We start from the raw sequence: 17,644 nt of genomic DNA, 5'->3' as shown, positions 1-17,644 counted from the left end.
AATGACGCACATGTATTGTCATTGAACGCAACGTACGATGAACAACGTATATTTAAAATACCGGTACTTGTGGCAGAAATGATATAAAAACGATAAAGCTGAGCACCACATTACAAAAGTAGCCAAAATCACATGTAACTATTGCTATAGCAGCAGTTTATGATCAGGGTGAGTTCAATATGGTATTTACATATTTCACCAAAATAGTCAGCATTGAGGAGGAGGAGGGAAAGGAAGGAAAGGCAGGAAGGTCAACCAGACGCGCGTCCGGTTTCCTAATCCGCGCTGGAGGAGGGGATTAAGGGATGAAAGGATAGGGAGATAGAAAGAAGGGAGCATACAAGAAATTCGCGTGCGCTTAAACTACATTCCTGCGTTTGCAAAACCTCAGGCCTATCACATTCCACTGTACATCGTTGAGTCATGGTGCCTAGTGAAGGCTTGCAAGTACTGGACATAGAACATCCAGTACCTGTTGTACGAACTCAGCGTATGGCGATCTCAGCCCCCCCCACTTTCATTTAAGAGGGGGGGGGGGGGTCAGCCCCGCACACTGACATAATAGGGAGGGGAGGCGCTGCGACTCGGGGGGGGGGGGGGGGGGGGGGCTATGTCAGCGTCATAAATTGACATAAATGGGAGGCAGGGAGGTGCTGCGACGAACCTTTGACGACCCCCCCCCCCCCCCCTGAAGGGAACCCTGCACACGCCTATGTCTCTCACCATTTGTCTCAACACAGCTATCTCTTTTCATTTTTGGATAATCTTTTGAGGAAGCTTTGTGGGCTCCCTTACAATTTGAACACTTCAGATCATTGGCTTTACAACTGTCTGCGGAATGGGTATCAGCACAACGAGAACATACTAGCTTATCTTTGCATACGCTTCTCACGTGACCTAGTCACGCAGTTGTGAAATTGCATTGGCTTCGGCACAAAAGGTCTTACAGGGTGTCGGAAGTGGCCCACCTTTACATACGAAGGTAGAAAGTTGCCTTTGAAATCTGTTTTCAAGCAGCGTGAAGTACCCACACGAGCAACCTTGGCGATAATAGCTTCCCTAGCTGGCTTGACCAGGCCATACAAATCGGAGCTGGGAATGGCAGCGTCAACGTCGTAGATGACGCCGGTGATGACGTTGGAGCCCACTGGGATGTAGGAGTGGATGTTGATTCCATCCACCTTTGTGACGTTGTGTAGTATGTTCAGTGTGGCAGCATGCAAAACATCAATTGCCATGACATTCTTGCGCGGGTTCACTCTGATGTCGGTGATTTCATTTGGCACCAGTCCTTCGGAGCGCCGAAATGGATTGCCTGTTGAGGCACTTCATGTTGCCGTTGGGGTCAGCAGGAACGAAAATGATGGTGTTGGCCTCGGGCCTTTGCGGCGCTCTTCATTCGGTGTGTTCGGGGATGAGGAGGTCCTGGTGTTATGTCTCTTCCCCTTTTGGCTCATTACAAGTTCGAAGTCGTCGTCAGATGGCCCGTCGCCTGTCAGTGAGAGGACATAATTCTCCTCACTATCGCAGTAAGGGCCCGTCTGCTTCCTGGACGTGGCCGCCGTTGATGCCGCAGGACATTGCAGATATTCGAACTGGTCCACGTTAATCGCCGACAAACACAGTTGGAGGCTTCACGAGGTGCACATATTATTGCGCAAAAAAGGCAAGAGATACTCGAACAGCGTACCACTAGGCAGACACTTCATCGCAGTCAGCATTGAAAATTTCGAAAATGAAGTGAGCTGAATGAGCTACACACTTAAAATGCCAGTTCTTGTGGCATCAATGAGGTCAAAGCTGATAAAGTGGTAAATGTAATCAGCCACACATCAAAGTCGTCACAGCAGCCGTTAATAATCAACATGATATTGATATCAAACAGCGTGGCTGTATGAAAGAGGAAGACAACGTCGCTTTCTGGTTGCTACTGGACTGCCGCAACTCTGCCGGGGATGGCGAGCGGTCGTAGCGAGGTCTGGTCAGAGGTGCGGCAGGAGCAGAGAATGTGGTCGGCATAGAAGAAGCAAGCGCTGAGGACGACTGGTTGACAAAACTTGCCTGGTTTGGAGACCCATAGTGCGCCGGTGGAGCCCAGTGGTTGCAGCAATGGCGAGCGATATGACCAACACGTCGGCAGGTAAAACAGATGGGATTGTCGTCAAAGGTATGCTATACGGACAGGTTGCGTTGTCGAGAATAGTTGGAAGCAAGTCGAGGAACGGACGGCCGACGGTAAAAAGGCTCAGCAGAGTATACAGGTGGAACAGGATTTAGGCCGAAGTTCGATAATTCTTGACAGACGACGGCCTGGATCAAGGAAACCGTGGTCGGGGAAGGGTCAGGTGTTGGGAATGGAGTGAATACCGGTTGCGTTGCCTCGACTTCTCGACGAATGATGCGGGTGAGGTTGCCACATCGAGGGGCCTGGCGGAAGACGTCATCACAAGAGGAAGTAGGCGCTTTGTTCAGAAGGCGCATGATGCTTTGAGGTACGCGGCGGGCTTTAGCTTGTTCGAGACGGCGGCATTCTTTAAGGATCGTGTCGATGCTCGCGACGTTGTTAAAAACCAGCAGATTCAAGGCGTCGTTGGCAATACCTTTTAGGACGTGATTATACCTTTCTCGTCTTCCGACATGCGCTGGGCGGCCTTGTTACAAAGAGCCAGGACGTCAAGAATGTAGGAAACGTAGGACTCTGTCGATATCTGGGTGCGTGTTGCGAGAGCCTTCTTTGCAGCGAACTGATGACCAGATGAATCGCTGAAAAGATAGCTTTTTGAAGAGATCCCAGCTCGTTATTTCTTCTTCGTGGGTTTCAAGCCATGTCTGCGGAGTGCCGTCGAGGTAGAAAAGAATGTTAGCGAGCATGATTGTGCGATCACAACGGCGCGTAGCACTGACACGCTCGTACAGTTTCAGCCAGGCGTCAACGTCGGTAGTACCATCTCCGGAGAAAGTACCTGGAATCTGTGTGTGTGTGTGAGAGAGAGAGAGAGAACGTGACGTAGGTTGTGGCTGGGGCTGAAGGAGTCAGCGAAGATGAAGCTCCGGGAGGCGAAGTTGGTGAGGGGTTGCCAGTGTTGCGACCGCTGCGCGTCTCCATGGAGGTATGGGAATTGTCCACCTCCGCCAATAATGTTACGGGTAGCTTGTTTAATAACTATTCACAATGCACAGCGCATAGTGGACAAGATGGCAGCAGTCCAGCAACAACCAGAAAGCGACGTCTTCCTCTTTCATGCAGCCACGCTGTTTCGTATCAATATTGTACTAATCTCACACAATTTCACCAAGATAAACTGTTTGTCACATACAAATATACAACTAAATCAGATATATATCGACAATGCCAGTACATGCAGTATTGTCAATATGATACTATACAGCTTCTGTTTGTTTTCGTTTAGGCTCGCTGGATGGTCACACAGTTAAAGTTCACTGTTTTCAATTTCTCACCGCCATTTTGGAGCAGCATGGAGCAGAATTTCTGTTTTGGAGCAGTTTGGAGCAATTGGAGCAGCACTTTCATCACTGATGTAGGAAGCTGAGTCGGAGCACAATACAGCTACGTTGCCTAATACAGCTATGCACGGTAAACTTTAAATCGGTCAAACAAGAAGGTGTATCAATGAGTGCTTAGAACTTGCCCTTTCGATAAAGAACGAAATCAGGTCATATTGGCCCTTGAAATCTGAGTTCATTGGACAAAACCGAATGTCAAAAATTTTACCAGTGAATGTTTATCGGATTTTTTCGGATAAAACCGAAAACACGGAGCCCTACGTATAACCAAGGTTTTAATAACATTTCTATGGGAGCTTTGCTGGGACCAAACCGATCTGTCATAAAATGCGGGTCGGCACAAAACCAGGGGACGCATAATCGAGGTTCCACTGTAAATTGTTATTTGCCTTTAGTGTCCCTTTAAAGAGCTCCTTGTGTGCCGCCTGATCACAACAATTGATTGCAAGGATGGTGACCTGTGAATAAGCCTACTGGATGCCATCCCCTTCGTGGCCATGGCTTGGGAGTGGGTCATGCCTGTTACAATAGCCAACTGCTTCGCAAAGTGTGTCTTGTTCAGGAGTTCTGTAGAGGTATGAAACCATTACACACAACATCGGCACTTTGGCAGTTCCGGAGCAGCAAGAAACCCATGTGGCAGCGGTGCTCTAGACTCGTGATCTGGTTTTGCGAACACTGTGAATCAGTTTGAAAGTTTTGCAAGATGGCCTCTTTTTTGTTGAGCAGTGAAGATATCAAATGTCTAAGTGGTGTTTTATAAAAGACCCATGAGCGCATGGCTCAGTTTGTACTGTAATGCTTAGAATAATTTCTATGCATGTTTGTTGGCCACTGCTCCATGTCCAATAAAAACACACGAACAAGCACTTCGATGCACATGAGCAGCAGCAGTACCATTTCATGCCAAATGCATTTATGCTTAGCGTTATGACGGTATATCAAGGAACATTGTGCAGCGCAACTGACATGCAAACTTTTTTGAATTACCAAATCAAATTTTGTACACCCAGAGCATCATTTGTGTGAAGACGTCTGATGCTTAAAGGGGCCTGCAACACTTTTCCAAGTAATCGTCGAAGGACCTCAGTATCGGTTTACTGCCTCGTGAATCAACATTTGCAAAACTTTTTAAAATCCGTAAAGTATGAGTGGAGTTACAGGGGTTTGTTGCACGCTTTAAGTGCTTTTTTTCTTCTTTCACCCTGATGAGCGTGCTTTAAGTTACACACTGGGGGATAACAAAGGAGCAAGAAGCTACATCGGCAGGCATCATGCCCTCGAAAATTTTCTCATAATTTTTTGCTTTAACCATGTGTGCTCACTTTCGGTGTGATAAGTGTGCTAGAGCTGCTATTGTGCAATTCTGGCACACTAAAAAAGTGGGGGGGGATTGTGCAAAAATCTGCTTGAGCTCTGCAAGTACCTAGTGCACACTGGTATTGTCCTGTGTCAGCTTGACCAAATGATGGTAGCTAAATCAAGATAGCACACTGTCAAGCGAATTCAGTTAGCTAAACGCCTCGCAATATTTGGCAAGGTGTCTTGCTTGTGAAGCACGTCAAAGAGACTAAGCATGAAATGACCCCTCCTCCAAATTTTTACATTTTGTACGTATGTATGCACAAACACACAGGAACATATATAGACAGTCTTCATGGAGCGGAGGAGCGTAGCCTCGAACAGGCGCGTTTTCACCACTCTCTCTCTCTCTCTCTCTCCGCCACTGCCGCTGGTGTGTGCGGATTCCCGCGTTTTGCACTGCGTGGTGCGTGACAGGTCAGTGTGTTTCCATTTCCGTCGCGCTAAAGCAATTGTGCTGCCGAAAATCGAAATGTCGGACGAGAACAGGTCGGCACACTACCAATGCGCTGTGTCTGGCTGCGGCAACAGCTATCGGAAGCCTAACAGACTGGCAGCCGAGGCATGCGAAGCGCACAATGCTTTTAAATGACTTCGCTTCTCTTAGTTCGCACGCCTTCTTCTCCGACAAATAGTAGTTATATATGGTGTCTGTACTTATGGCCATTTCTTCAAGTCGTCACACGAGCTTGTGATTGTGCTTGGGTGCTGGTACACTTTATCATCAGCACCAGACAGAACCAATGTCAAAGCTGACGATTAACACACAAAATGTCTAGCCAAGAGTTGTTCTCTTGTAACATAAACATATCTGATTTCTATGCTAGAGCACATGATTTACAATGCCTGCGGCTAGAAAATGTTCCATCTTAGTGCGTGCAATTTCAAGATTATTGAACTAGCACTTTCCAACCTACATGACAGAAAGGCCCACATGACACGTGTTCTTTAGAGCAGGTACGCACCTCTAACTTTTCGTCGAGAGCACGTCCTTTCTCGACTTGTCAATTTCGTGACAATAACTGGGCTAGAGTTATGACAACTGCACCTTTTTTTTTTTTTTTGTTTCACGCTGCGACCTGGGTTTCGTGAATAATTGACCCACGTTCGTTAAAGGGACACTAAAGGCAAATATTAAGTCGACGTTGATTGCTGAAATAGCCGTCCAGAAACCTCGTAGTGCTACTTTTGTGCCAAGGAAGTGCTTATTTTGAAATAAAATCCCATTTTAGTGGTCCGCATCGCGTTAGCGCACTTCAAATCAACCGCCTGAAAGTGGCCTTTCTGACGTCACTGTTACCGTGCCCAACGTTGCCCGCCTGTACTGCGCGGTGGCGTGCACTGGCGGCATGCACCATTCGGGCACCTGTTTGTGCTCCCTTCGTTCCATGAACTTTGCATTGCAACGTGCCAAGTGGAACGAAATGGTCTGTTAGGCATTAGAGTTACGTTGAACTTGAATAATCAAGGCAAGGAAACCAGAGAGTCACCTTAAACACTAATGCGCGCACCTAGCGCGCAGCCAGACAATGGTGTACATGTTTGCTCATCTCCATTTACGTTTCACCGATTACTTCGAGAGTTGTCCTAAAAGTTAGCACTCTTTTATAGTGCATATTCCAAGAACCCCACAAGGCCAGCTACAACAAAACATACAACGCAATTACCAATTTACAAGTGCTGCTGAAGAACTGCATTGGCATTCTACTCATCATCGGCGCTGCTGTGGGAACGTCTTGTGGGCCGCCGCCGCTTGCTGTTTTGGCCATTTTGAAACTGACAGCTTGGCGATTACTTACTAGCACCTTTACAGTCACGAAGCGTTACTCTATTTTGCCAGTGTACCGTGAAGAACAGCAATACCGTGTGAACTGAGTGCATATGCTGCATACACTGCCACGGAACCCCACACACCGGAAGGGCGGCGAAACATCGCAGATGCTAGATGGCGCTGCGGCGGTGAAATGCCTTAAAAATGGCAGCGTCCTTGTAAAATTGGTGTATAGAAAGGGATCAGTTTCTGGTTGCCATTTATCTCTCCTGTGCGTGTGTTTAGGCGTTTCAGTACGACGTGATCCTTGTTTCTACCAAGCCTCATAATGCCGTAGAGGCATTCAGCAAGGCTTAACTGCCCCATGTCGGAGCAGAGACAGCTACTAAAGGTGTAAGAATCATCAGTGCTGCTTTTACAGTCCCTCGCAACTGAAGTCCTTCCCGGTAGCAGCACGGACGACGAAGACTACAACCAAATTTATGCAAACAAGTTCGTGTAACTCTCGCTGCGGGGAAGTACTTCAGAGCCGGACAGTGCTATTGTCGATGTCGCACGCGAATTTCTGGTGGCTTACCATGCCGCCCGCACCGCGGCGCTGCTCCGAGATGACTGATGCATTTAGTTGGTACACTGCGTCTCTCGCTCAGATTGCGAACTGCTATCGGATCTGCCGACTTTGAGCCAGAGGACCAGAGCTGCCAACCGAATACACCATAACTATCATTTCATTACTAATAAGCTCAACAAAGTGCCCTTCCTTTTGTTCGATAACATGGTGTTTGTTGCACACGGTACAGACTCTCACCTCATTTGCTGCCGCTGTGACTGGTAAAGGCTGTTCCAACTGGTCACCAATGCCAATGGCAAGACAGAGGTCCTTTTGAAGGTGCTGTAGGGGCATGTTGGTTGCGAAGGTGCCTTCAATAATGGCTGGAAGCAGATACACTTGTTTAAACAAGGTTTCACAGCACACGACTCTGTTGCACAAACACTTCAATTTGCATACCCCTAAAAACCGGAATATAGGTCGAATTTTTTTTTCAAGAAACAGCCCTAAAAAGTCGACCCCCGTCTTAGATATCGGTCATTGACAGAAAAGCTTCACAAGTCTCACCACTATGACCGCCTCCATCGCCATCGCAATCATCGTCGTTGCTTTGTTTACTACCAGCCTTGTACGAAGGGCGATCTCATTTCACACTTTTGTTGTTGTCTTGTGAATCTATTTGGGCTCCGAGGTGCTTTTTTTCTTGTTCTCGACCGGTGGCCGATGACAGTTCACTGTAGCGTTGAAGAAAGCAGCGATCAAGTTCGGGAAGGCACGAAGAAATCTGGTCTGAAGTGTGTGAAGGGTGTGTCGGGATGCTAGCGCACGTGAACGCGAGCAGGAGCCGTGAGTCACAAACAATAACTAAAAGTTTATCTTCGAACGGGTGTTCTCGCTGCTCCAATCTCACCGGATACTGTTTCTTTGTTGCTTCCTGCGATGTTGGCAGCTCTGGTTACAGGGGCATGTATGGCTATGATCAGCAGGCAGATCTAGTGCACCACAGAAGCATTTACTACTGGCTGATGCTGAAGGATCACACCATGACACGCAGTGATCAGAAGAAAACTTTGTTTCAGTGCAAGACCGCAGCGTATACAGAGCTGGAGACGAAGGTTGCAAAGTTTACCTAAGAGCCGTGCTCGCACTGTGACTGCTATTGGGGACCTCAAAGTGCATCCAATAGTGCTGTCAAGATGGTTCTGACGTTTTACGAGGATAATGCCTGAGCCAATCTTTTGGCTTTCTGCCATGTGGAACTTACGTGTAAACAAATGGCATTTTCACTGTGCACCGTTTGAAATTGCGTTTGTTTCATGATAAAGGCGCCTTCTTATACTTTGGCCGTTCCATGTACTTTTTTTTTAGATTTTCAGTAGTTAGAAGTGGGGGGTTCGACCAATATTCCGGTCCGACCTATATTCCGGTTTTTACAGTAAGTGCACACGCACTGCTATTCTGCTACTGCTGATGGCACTTTCCCACTGCCCCACTAATTCCATTTGCTACAATAGCATATGTGAACTGGCAATCTAAACCCCTTACAATGTAAAATATGAACAGTTTGATGGCCTCCACATACAGTGAAAAACTTCGTTATAATGCTGATTTAGTTAGGTCGAGGTACCCATGTTTGAACAGTAAAAAAACTTCCTAGTTTTCTAGAATAATACTCGGTTATAGTACAGTTTACTTGTACAAAACAAACAAACTTTAAAGCAACAGCATCAAGAAAAGAGGGAATGTATGAATCATGGGAACAAATGAACCAGCTAAGCATGTGCAGCAAGTGCCTATAAGAGGAAGATATGTGCTTCGGCGAGGGGCTGCTGTGTTGGGTGAGTAGCAAAAAGCACTCAGTGAGACACTTGCCCCTACACATCGCCCGACTAATGACATTTTTCACCCGCAAGCTGATACATGCGTTTCCCACCCCCATAGCGCCCTAAATTTAGGTTGATTCACTCCAAAATTGTGCTAGATCTGTTTGTGTGCACTAAGTCGAGCTGCACTTGTTGAAGGGGCCCATGTGTACGGAGGTTTTCCATAGCTCTTGCGACCAGGCCCTGTGGTCATCACAAGAGCACACAGCATAGCAGCGAGGTACCTTTTCTCGGGCAGCTTGTCAACCAACGCCTCTGTTGTGTCGTGCGACCCCTGGTGCCATGCTGAGACACCAGTGCTGTTGTGCTTTCTATTCATGCTACTGAGGGGAGCTGGGTCTCTGCCATGCCTCTGTGCTACCACCAATCCGTCGTGGTCATGCCGGTCATGTGACCCGTGCCTCGCTGACCAATAGCCTTTCCTCTCTCTCCTTAAAACCGCCTGCAATAAACGCGGGAGAGCAGTCTCCCGTCAGTCTCGCCGAAGCTTGGTCTCTGCGTCGTCACTCCGCGCGCCCTCCCGTCGTTCGGCCTCTCCGTCGGCCCGCCGCGGGTTACGCCGCGCTCCTGCCCTACACAACACATGGCGACGAGGTGCTGAACCCGGTTCGACAGGCGACGCCAGGAAGAGCACGACGTACGTGACACTACGCTACGAGTCACATTTTTCTGCTGCGCGTCGGTGCTGCTTCCTGCACGCTACAAGCGCGTCGACCTGACTTTTCTTTGTTCCCGCTCCGGCTCCCTCTACGACGCCACTTTCCCGCTTGAGCCTACTGCCTACCTCCTGCACACATGGCGGCCCATTTTGCAAACCTTCCTCCGTTCCTCAACGTTCCCGGCAAGCCTTCCATTCCTTGCATTTATGGAAAAAGATTTTCCAGGTACACTTGAAGGCGGCCGGCGGAAACGGCTGGGAGGACGAAAGACGCGCGTCAGCACTTATCAGCGTGCTCGGTATCGAGGGCCAGCGCAAATACTTCGCGGCGCAGGAGCAGCTCGAAGCACACGGCGGCCCAAATGCTACGCACACGGCCAGTACACCGACGGCGGCGGACTCGGGCACGGTGTCGACAGATGCGGCGACGACGGAGTACGACACGTTGCTAAAATTCCTGGACGGGCTTTTCGCAGAGTCAACGAACGTGCTAGCCGAGCGGCACCTTTTCACGAGCCGCAAACAACTGCCCGGCGAAACGTTTCTCGACTTCGTCACCGCGCTGAAAGAAAAGGCCCTGTCATGCAAGTTCGGCGCCACTTACGACGACAGAGTACGGGACCAAGTAATTCACGGGGTCGCCAACGCACATGTACGGGCCAAACTACTGTCGTACGGGGAAGCCCTTACGCTGCAGAAAGCCGAAGAAGTTGGCCGCGACTTGGAGGCGCTCAACAAAGCCAACGCGGCGTTCGGAGAAAATGAGCGGCTACTCGGCTCGCACTCCGGTTACGGCGGCAGCATCCAGTGCGTCGCAGCGGCTCAAAATGGCGGGTCGGCTGCTTCGCTGGCCCCGCATGTGACTCAACATGGCGGCGGCTTCCCCCCGAAGTCGGGCGGCCGCATCCAAGATGGCTGCGCGGGCTCGACGGCGGGTGTACAAGACTGCGTTCGTTGCCAGCAAGTGCAACAGTCTGCTTCCAAGCCTCAAGTTGGCCCCTGTTTTCGCTGCGGCAAGTTAGGGCATTTGGCGACTTCAAGAAATTGTCCGGCCAGAAAGAAAATTTGCCAATTTTGCCGTATCAAAGGGCATTTCGCGGCAGTCTGCCGTAAGCGACGAGCGTCGGTACAGGAAGTTGCCCCCGCCCAAGACGCTGACTCCGGCACTGCCACAGTCCTGTCCGTGCAAGCTTCGCCGTCTAGCCCAAGGGACTTGCGCATCCCTGTTGTCATCGGAGGACATAGCCACATGTCATTGCTAGTGGACACCGGAGCGTCGTCATCATTGATGACCAAGAAGGACTTCGACACGCTTTTCGCTTCGAAGCATCGCCTGCTGCCAGCGTCAGTTCGCTTGAAAAATTTTTCGAAGCATCGCATACCGGTCCTGGGCTATTTCCGCACAGACTTGCAGCATCATGGCAAGCGGGCCTTCGTCACCTTCTACGTGACATCACACGGCACTTCACTGCTGGGGCTCGACGCCGTCCAGCAGTTGGGACTCCTGATCGACGGCGCAACGTTGACGTGTCGTCCGGCTACACCAGTTTCATCGCAGCTTCCTGCAGGTGTACCTCCGGGGTTCGAGCACCTGCATAGCGGAGCCCTGGGACGTGTCAAGGACTACGTCCACCGGGCCAAGAGGCGGCAGCACATCGTGCCACTGTCTGCCAAGCTGTGTCGGCTGCCTCTGGCGCTACGGCAGCAGGACGCCATCTCGATCGGAACTCAAATGTGTTTTTTTTAGTGGTTCCTGATGTACCACAGTTGCAATTGTATAAGGATGCAATTCTTCCCAGGGCGGGACGATGTTGTGTCGTGCGACCCCTGGTGCCATGCTGAGACACCAGTGCTGTTGTGCTTTCTATTCATGCTACTGAGGGGAGCTGGGTCTCTGCCATGCCTCTGTGCTACCACCAATCCGTCGTGGTCATGCCGGTCATGTGACCCGTGCCTCGCTGACCAATAGCCTTTCCTCTCTCTCCTTAAAACCGCCTGCAATAAACGCGGGAGAGCAGTCTCCCGTCAGTCTCGCCGAAGCTTGGTCTCTGCGTCGTCACTCCGCGCGCCCTCCCGTCGTTCGGCCTCTCCGTCGGCCCGCCGCGGGTTACGCCGCGCTCCTGCCCTACACAACAGCCTCCTCTATTTTTTTTTTTTTCAATGCCAGTGCAAATGCTCGCTTATTAACCCCTAGAGGGTTTTCGCCGTACATGTACGGCAGAAGCTTCCTGGTACCAAAGGGTTTTCGTCGTACATGTACGGCATAGCGTTTATTTTTAAAACGCACGCCTTTTTCAATAATTTTTCTTGCTTGGCCTGTGCTCGCACACTTCGGGAATACGTGGAATTTTTTTTTTCATGCGCTGATGTCTCTCCGTTGTATTTTTTTATTGCTTCCCAAAACGGTGCACCGGCTATCGCTTGCCCATTCGAGCGCATTCGCGGTGCAGCTGGTTTAAAGTGCGCGCCTTTTTCGATCATTTCTCTTGCTTTGAAGTGCTGCCACGCATCGGGAATACGTGGAATTTTTTTCATGTGCCGATGTCTCTCCGTTGTTGCTTTTTTTATGCTTCGCAAAACGGTGCACCGGCCATCGCTTGCGCAACCGAGCGTGGCCGCGGCGCAGTTCGTTGGTTTCAAACATGCGCCTTCTTCGATCATTTCTCTTACTTGGAATGTGCTGCCACGCATCGGGAATACGTGAAATTTTTTTAATGCGCCGATGTCTCTCAGTCTTTTTTTTTTTTTTGCTTTCCAAAGAGGCGTGGCGGATGTCAGTTGCCCGTCAGAACGCGCACACGCGGTCCGGCTGGTTTCGGTTTCGTTCTTCGGGTGGTTTTCGCTTCTTCCGCCCACGAAGCTGATGGCTGTTTGGTTTCTAATCTATCAAAGGGTGACCCCTTGTTACTTTCTCGTTTATTGCTCCCCGGGGCGCGATTACATGTTTCCGTGCGGCGCTAAATTACACAAACGCCGCCGCCGTGATCGCGTTTCCTGCTTTGGGGTCTCAGAAAAACTAACTACGTCTTGCTGGCAATAATACGAAGGATTACTGTAGCTTTTTCACTCATTTTGCTTTCCGGACGGGCGCACAACTATAGAGTTTTCTTCCGTGCGCTCACTGATGCAGTTTGCTTACGCATGGAAGCGCGCGCCGGTTGCTCTGCTGCCGGTGAGTCGAGCAGCGATTCTTCCGATGAGGACTATTCCCCAAGTGCAGAATCAGAATCTGATTCATTGAATTTCAGTTTGTCAGACGAGGATTTTTTGACGAGTTCAGACTCCGATGACGATCAAGAAGCGACATCTGAAAAGCATGCGCGGCGAGCCATGCTTCAAAGACTATCACACACTGAAAAGTTTTAGTGTTAGAGCACGAACACTTTTAACCAGAAAAGTACTCTGGTACGCTTATTTTTGTATGTCTGTGAGCTATGTTTAATACAATGCATAATTTTTATTTATTAAAAAGCTGTAAAGTTTTTTAAGGATTTTGCTTGATTTTACTACGAATAAACAATGTGTATTTAACAACAAAAAAATTTTTGTCACTTTACAGTCACAAAAAAAATTTAGACAATTTTTTCTGAAATACAATCGTCTGAAGAATTTATTTCAGCAATAAAAAAAATTACACATTTTTGGACTCGATTTCGCGAAAAAATTCGACCCTCAAAGGGTTAAAGGGGCCATGACACGGTCGCCCAAAGATTTGTGGTTTTCAGCGAAAACTAGAAGTAGGGGTCTATTATGCCTATACAGATTTCAAAAGTGGGCCGTAAAAGAATATTTCAGTGCAAACAAGCCCTAGAAGTCGCTGGCTGTAATCCCCGCCCACCGCCGGCGACCGCCATTTTGCGATGGCCCGTGTGACGTCATGTGCAGCACGGAACAAAGCCGTCGTCTTCTACCAAAGTTTCAGCCGCTGCAAATCATTCAATTTCACTGCCAAGCTGAAGAAAGCTAAAATATCTCGATATCACGTGCAGCTGACCACAGAACAATATTGTTCGCCGCAATGCAGACGCTTGCACAGCTAGCTGCTTATTACGTCACGGCTCGCGAGTGCACCAGTGTTGCCCGACTCTCGGGCCGCTCGCGTGTTTAAAAAATATTCAATTATAAATTAAGTGCTCGACCAAATGCGCTAAAATTTCGCCACCTTATTTGTGAATGCACAAGGATTAATCCACATAACACTGATTATGATCGAAAATTGGGTGTCATGGCCCCTTTAATGAGAGCCTTAGTTCAGGGGGTTATGTGGTGCGATGCCACATAAGGGGTAGGGCTGCTTGCGTCACATGTGCGTCTGAATGCTCAATGCTGCTGCTGTGGTAGATGTGCCGTCTCTCTCCTATATCACGTGTCCGTAAGATTTTTGCCTTTGTACCCCTTCCTTTGTGGCTCGAGGCGAAACCGCCGCACCACACAGCGCTCGTGAGGCATATATCAAAGTCCTTCCATGCAGTAGCGTCGCAGTGACGCGTCCTGTTGATAGCGCACATAGCGCCACGAAAGGAGATGCACCATCTCAAAACATAGTGTCTTTTTGTGAGCCAGCGTGACAGCATACATAGTAATCATGAGGGATGCAAGACGCCGCTCCACGGATATAAACACAACTGAACAACAAATTAACTCCTGTGAGGCGCCACCTATAGATACTCTCCTCCAAGAATGCAAAGCAGGCGCGAACGCTAGCCGACAGAGGAGAGTAGGAAAGGACCACAGGACAGGGTGATGAACAGTCGGATCGGGCGCATCTGGCTGGCATTGAAAAAAATAGAGGAGGCGCTGCTTGTGAACGATAGCATTTTCCTGCTTCGACGTGCTGCAACGCCCTCTTGTATATCGTCCACACGTGGAAGCCCATTGCTTCCCCACCTTCTTGGGAGTGGACGTTGCTCTGTGTTTTGAGGTGCCGCCAAAGGCAATCAAGTGTTTTTTTGTGTTGTGTAGAGATAACACTGCATAATTTGCCACATGGCGCTTTTGTTAGCTGAGCGTGTGTGGAGCTGCACGTTGCACTTACGCAGGCGACGGTGGATGCACGCCTGTGGCTCGCTAAGCCTGAATCAGCGGTGGTCTCGACTCCAGCTGTCAAGGTGTTCCAAGAGGGGTTCAGCTGCCATACTGCCCTCATAGACGAACACATTGATAGCTTGCTTGCAATCGCTACTGTGGATCGTTCTTCCAATCTATCGCAGCTGCGGGAACTATACAAAAAGGCACACTTTCGTCCCAGCTGCCTGGATAACCTTGGAGTTCAAGCATCGGGGTATGTGGTTATTCTTCATGGAGTGCTCATGCGATCTCTCCCTGAAGACATCACCATTCTCTACCGGCAACGCATGAAGTAGACCGAGGCGAACGACGGGGCTACTCCCAAGGTCACGGCCAGAAGAGGTGCGTGACGTCATGAAGTTCCTCCAGATACAGATTGAGAGCAGAGAAGAGAGTTCCCATTCGAGGTGCCTACGAAAATCCAGCCCCATGGGACACGAGCGAAGCTACCGTCGCTTACAACCGCCGGTACCATCAAGATTAACGCTGGCCGCAGGATCTACAAAGAACAGCCATGTCTGCTGCATACTGTGCGGCCACCATTTTACCACACTGTAAAGGACTGTCACACCACCTTGACAGCTGGCGAGATTCGGCGGCGACTAATCGAGAAGAACTGCTGCTTCAAATGTGCCAGATAGGGACACGTTGCACAAAAGTGCCACAACACAGCGTGGCTCAAGTGCAAGCACTGCGCAATATGGAAACTGGACAACCACCCGAATGCTGGCAGCAGTGACAACAAAAGCAGACAGCGTGCCAGTGACCACCAGGTCACTGGCACGCTGTCTGCTCCCACAAGCCATTCTATGTTGCCATTGCCAGCTGTTCTAATGCAAACAGCCACAGTATTGGCGTTGGTAAGGCACAATTCCGTGCTGGTTTGTATGCTGCTCGACAATGGCAGCTAAAGAACATTTACAAGACGTGACTTGTCCACAAAACTCAATCTACCTTCCGTCAGCACAGAATACCTGTGCCTGCTGACATTTGGCAGTTCCAAATGTTCTCGCACTCCCAAATGCTGAACCGTGCAACTCAAGCTACAGAGTCATTTCGATGTACATGACATAACGGTGGATGCTCTGGAGGTGTCAGAAGTCTGAACAGTGAAGACACCAGCTATCGGGCAAGATCTCCTGGTGCAGTTGCGCGAGCGCAAGATGCTTATTGCCAATGAACAGAGACCTCCCCTGTGTTCAGGCTGGGAGGGGACACCCCTTGCATTGTCCCACCTTGAGATTTATCTTTCAAATGATTTTGAATTGCTTGAAAGTTAGGTATAGTGCAATCAACTTTTTTTTGTTAATGCCTGTTCATTTTGTAGTATGTGTAGGCCTGTGTTCAATATCCTTCATCTATGTGAGACTATTGAAATCGCAACTGCCGCTTGACCACTTTCAGAGAAGACTCAAAAGAAAAATGTGATTACGTGAGCTGGGAGCCAATGCTCGTTTTTAAAAATTTTATATCTATGCATGCCTACAATATTTATATATATAAATAAATATAAAAACAAAATGGCCACTATGGCGAGATGTGTGTGCCCCCTTGCGATTTAACTGGATTTACGTCACTGCACATCTTACATGGCTGACCTGACAGAGATGTGGCAACTCGACGCGATAGGAATCAACGACCCTTTGGAAGGCGCCGGCATTTCGGACCAAGCATGTTCACACAGTCAGTGCACAAGGAAGCTGGGTGACATGTGGTTCCTCTTATGATAAAGTACTAAGGATGATTAGCTAGCACAAACCGGAGTGCCGTGGAAAACCGACTCAAACGTCAACTTCCGTGTTTCAAAGGACAGCGGGAGCTATTGGAAGAGTGTGACTGCACTATCTGTGAGTCCTTCACAGAAGGTCACGCCGAACGTGCCGACACCTCTTCAGAGTCAGGAGCAACCATTTACTACCTTCCGCACCATGCTGTGGTCCGTCGAGAGGCTATCACTACAAAGATACTTGTAGTGTTCGACGCTTCTTTCCCCGAATGCGGTGAGTCATCGCTCAACCCCTTGTCTGATATCTCTGACAAGGGGGTCAAACTTGGTGCTGAGCTTTTGCTACTCCTGGTACAGTTGAGAATAAGCCCAATTATTCTGACAGCGGACATCCGGAAGGCTTTCCTCTAAATTTCCATACAAGAAGAAGACTGCGACGCTCTGCTTTTTATGGGTCAATCGATTCACTGACGAAGACTGGATACTACCTTCCATCGTCGAATGGTGAATGACTCGTGTGCCCTTCGGGGCATCATCAAGCCCTTTCCTTCCGGCTGCTACTTTGCAGCATTACTTTGAAACGTGGAAGAAGCTACACGCCTACAGAAAGCCTTCCACGCAGATGACCTATTCATAGGAGCTTCCACCGACGAAGAGGCTCTCGAAATCTACCAACTTACCAGACGCAAGTAGCACTGACTATTTTACCACATGCAAGTATGGAGCAGAGAAAGTGGTGCTCCAGTTCGAGTGTTCTTTGTCGTCAATTCCTCAAGGACAACACTTCTATCGGCAACATTGGAAAAACCAGAGAAACAACAGTTGCTCGGCTTAGTATGGGACTGCAATGATGACGACATCGTGATTAGCCCCAAGGCCGTTTCCGCGTATGTCTGTGCGCACAGAGCCACGAAACGCACCATTCTGCAGTCATTCGTTAGACTTTACGATCTGTTAGGCCTCATTGCTCCATTCGGGCGAAATTATTGTTCCAACTGTGGCAAATGAACTCACCGTGTGACGATCTATTACCGAAAGGCATTGATAGGCAGTGGAAAACCTGGACCTCCGAATTACCTACGCTTGCATCGCTGCGCATTCA

At 49.1% G+C, this 17,644-nt stretch overlaps 1 protein-coding gene across 1 annotated transcript in view; it reads right to left on the bottom strand.

Annotated features, from left to right (window-relative positions):
* The window catches only part of LOC119381078 (putative oxidoreductase GLYR1 homolog), a 135,693-nt gene that overhangs the window by 4,321 nt on the left and 113,728 nt on the right, over window positions 1-17,644 (bottom strand). The window contains 2 exon segments of the mRNA XM_049412150.1: window positions 1,032-1,181; window positions 7,461-7,591. Of these exon segments, the coding sequence (XP_049268107.1) occupies window positions 1,032-1,181; window positions 7,461-7,591 (281 nt within the window).

The sequence above is a fragment of the Rhipicephalus sanguineus genome, chromosome 2 (genome assembly GCF_013339695.2).
Source record: "Rhipicephalus sanguineus isolate Rsan-2018 chromosome 2, BIME_Rsan_1.4, whole genome shotgun sequence".
Lineage (NCBI taxonomy): Eukaryota > Metazoa > Arthropoda > Arachnida > Ixodida > Ixodidae > Rhipicephalus > Rhipicephalus sanguineus.
The sequence above is the reverse complement of the archived record's forward strand: the minus strand, read 5'-3'. Positions and strand labels throughout refer to the sequence as shown.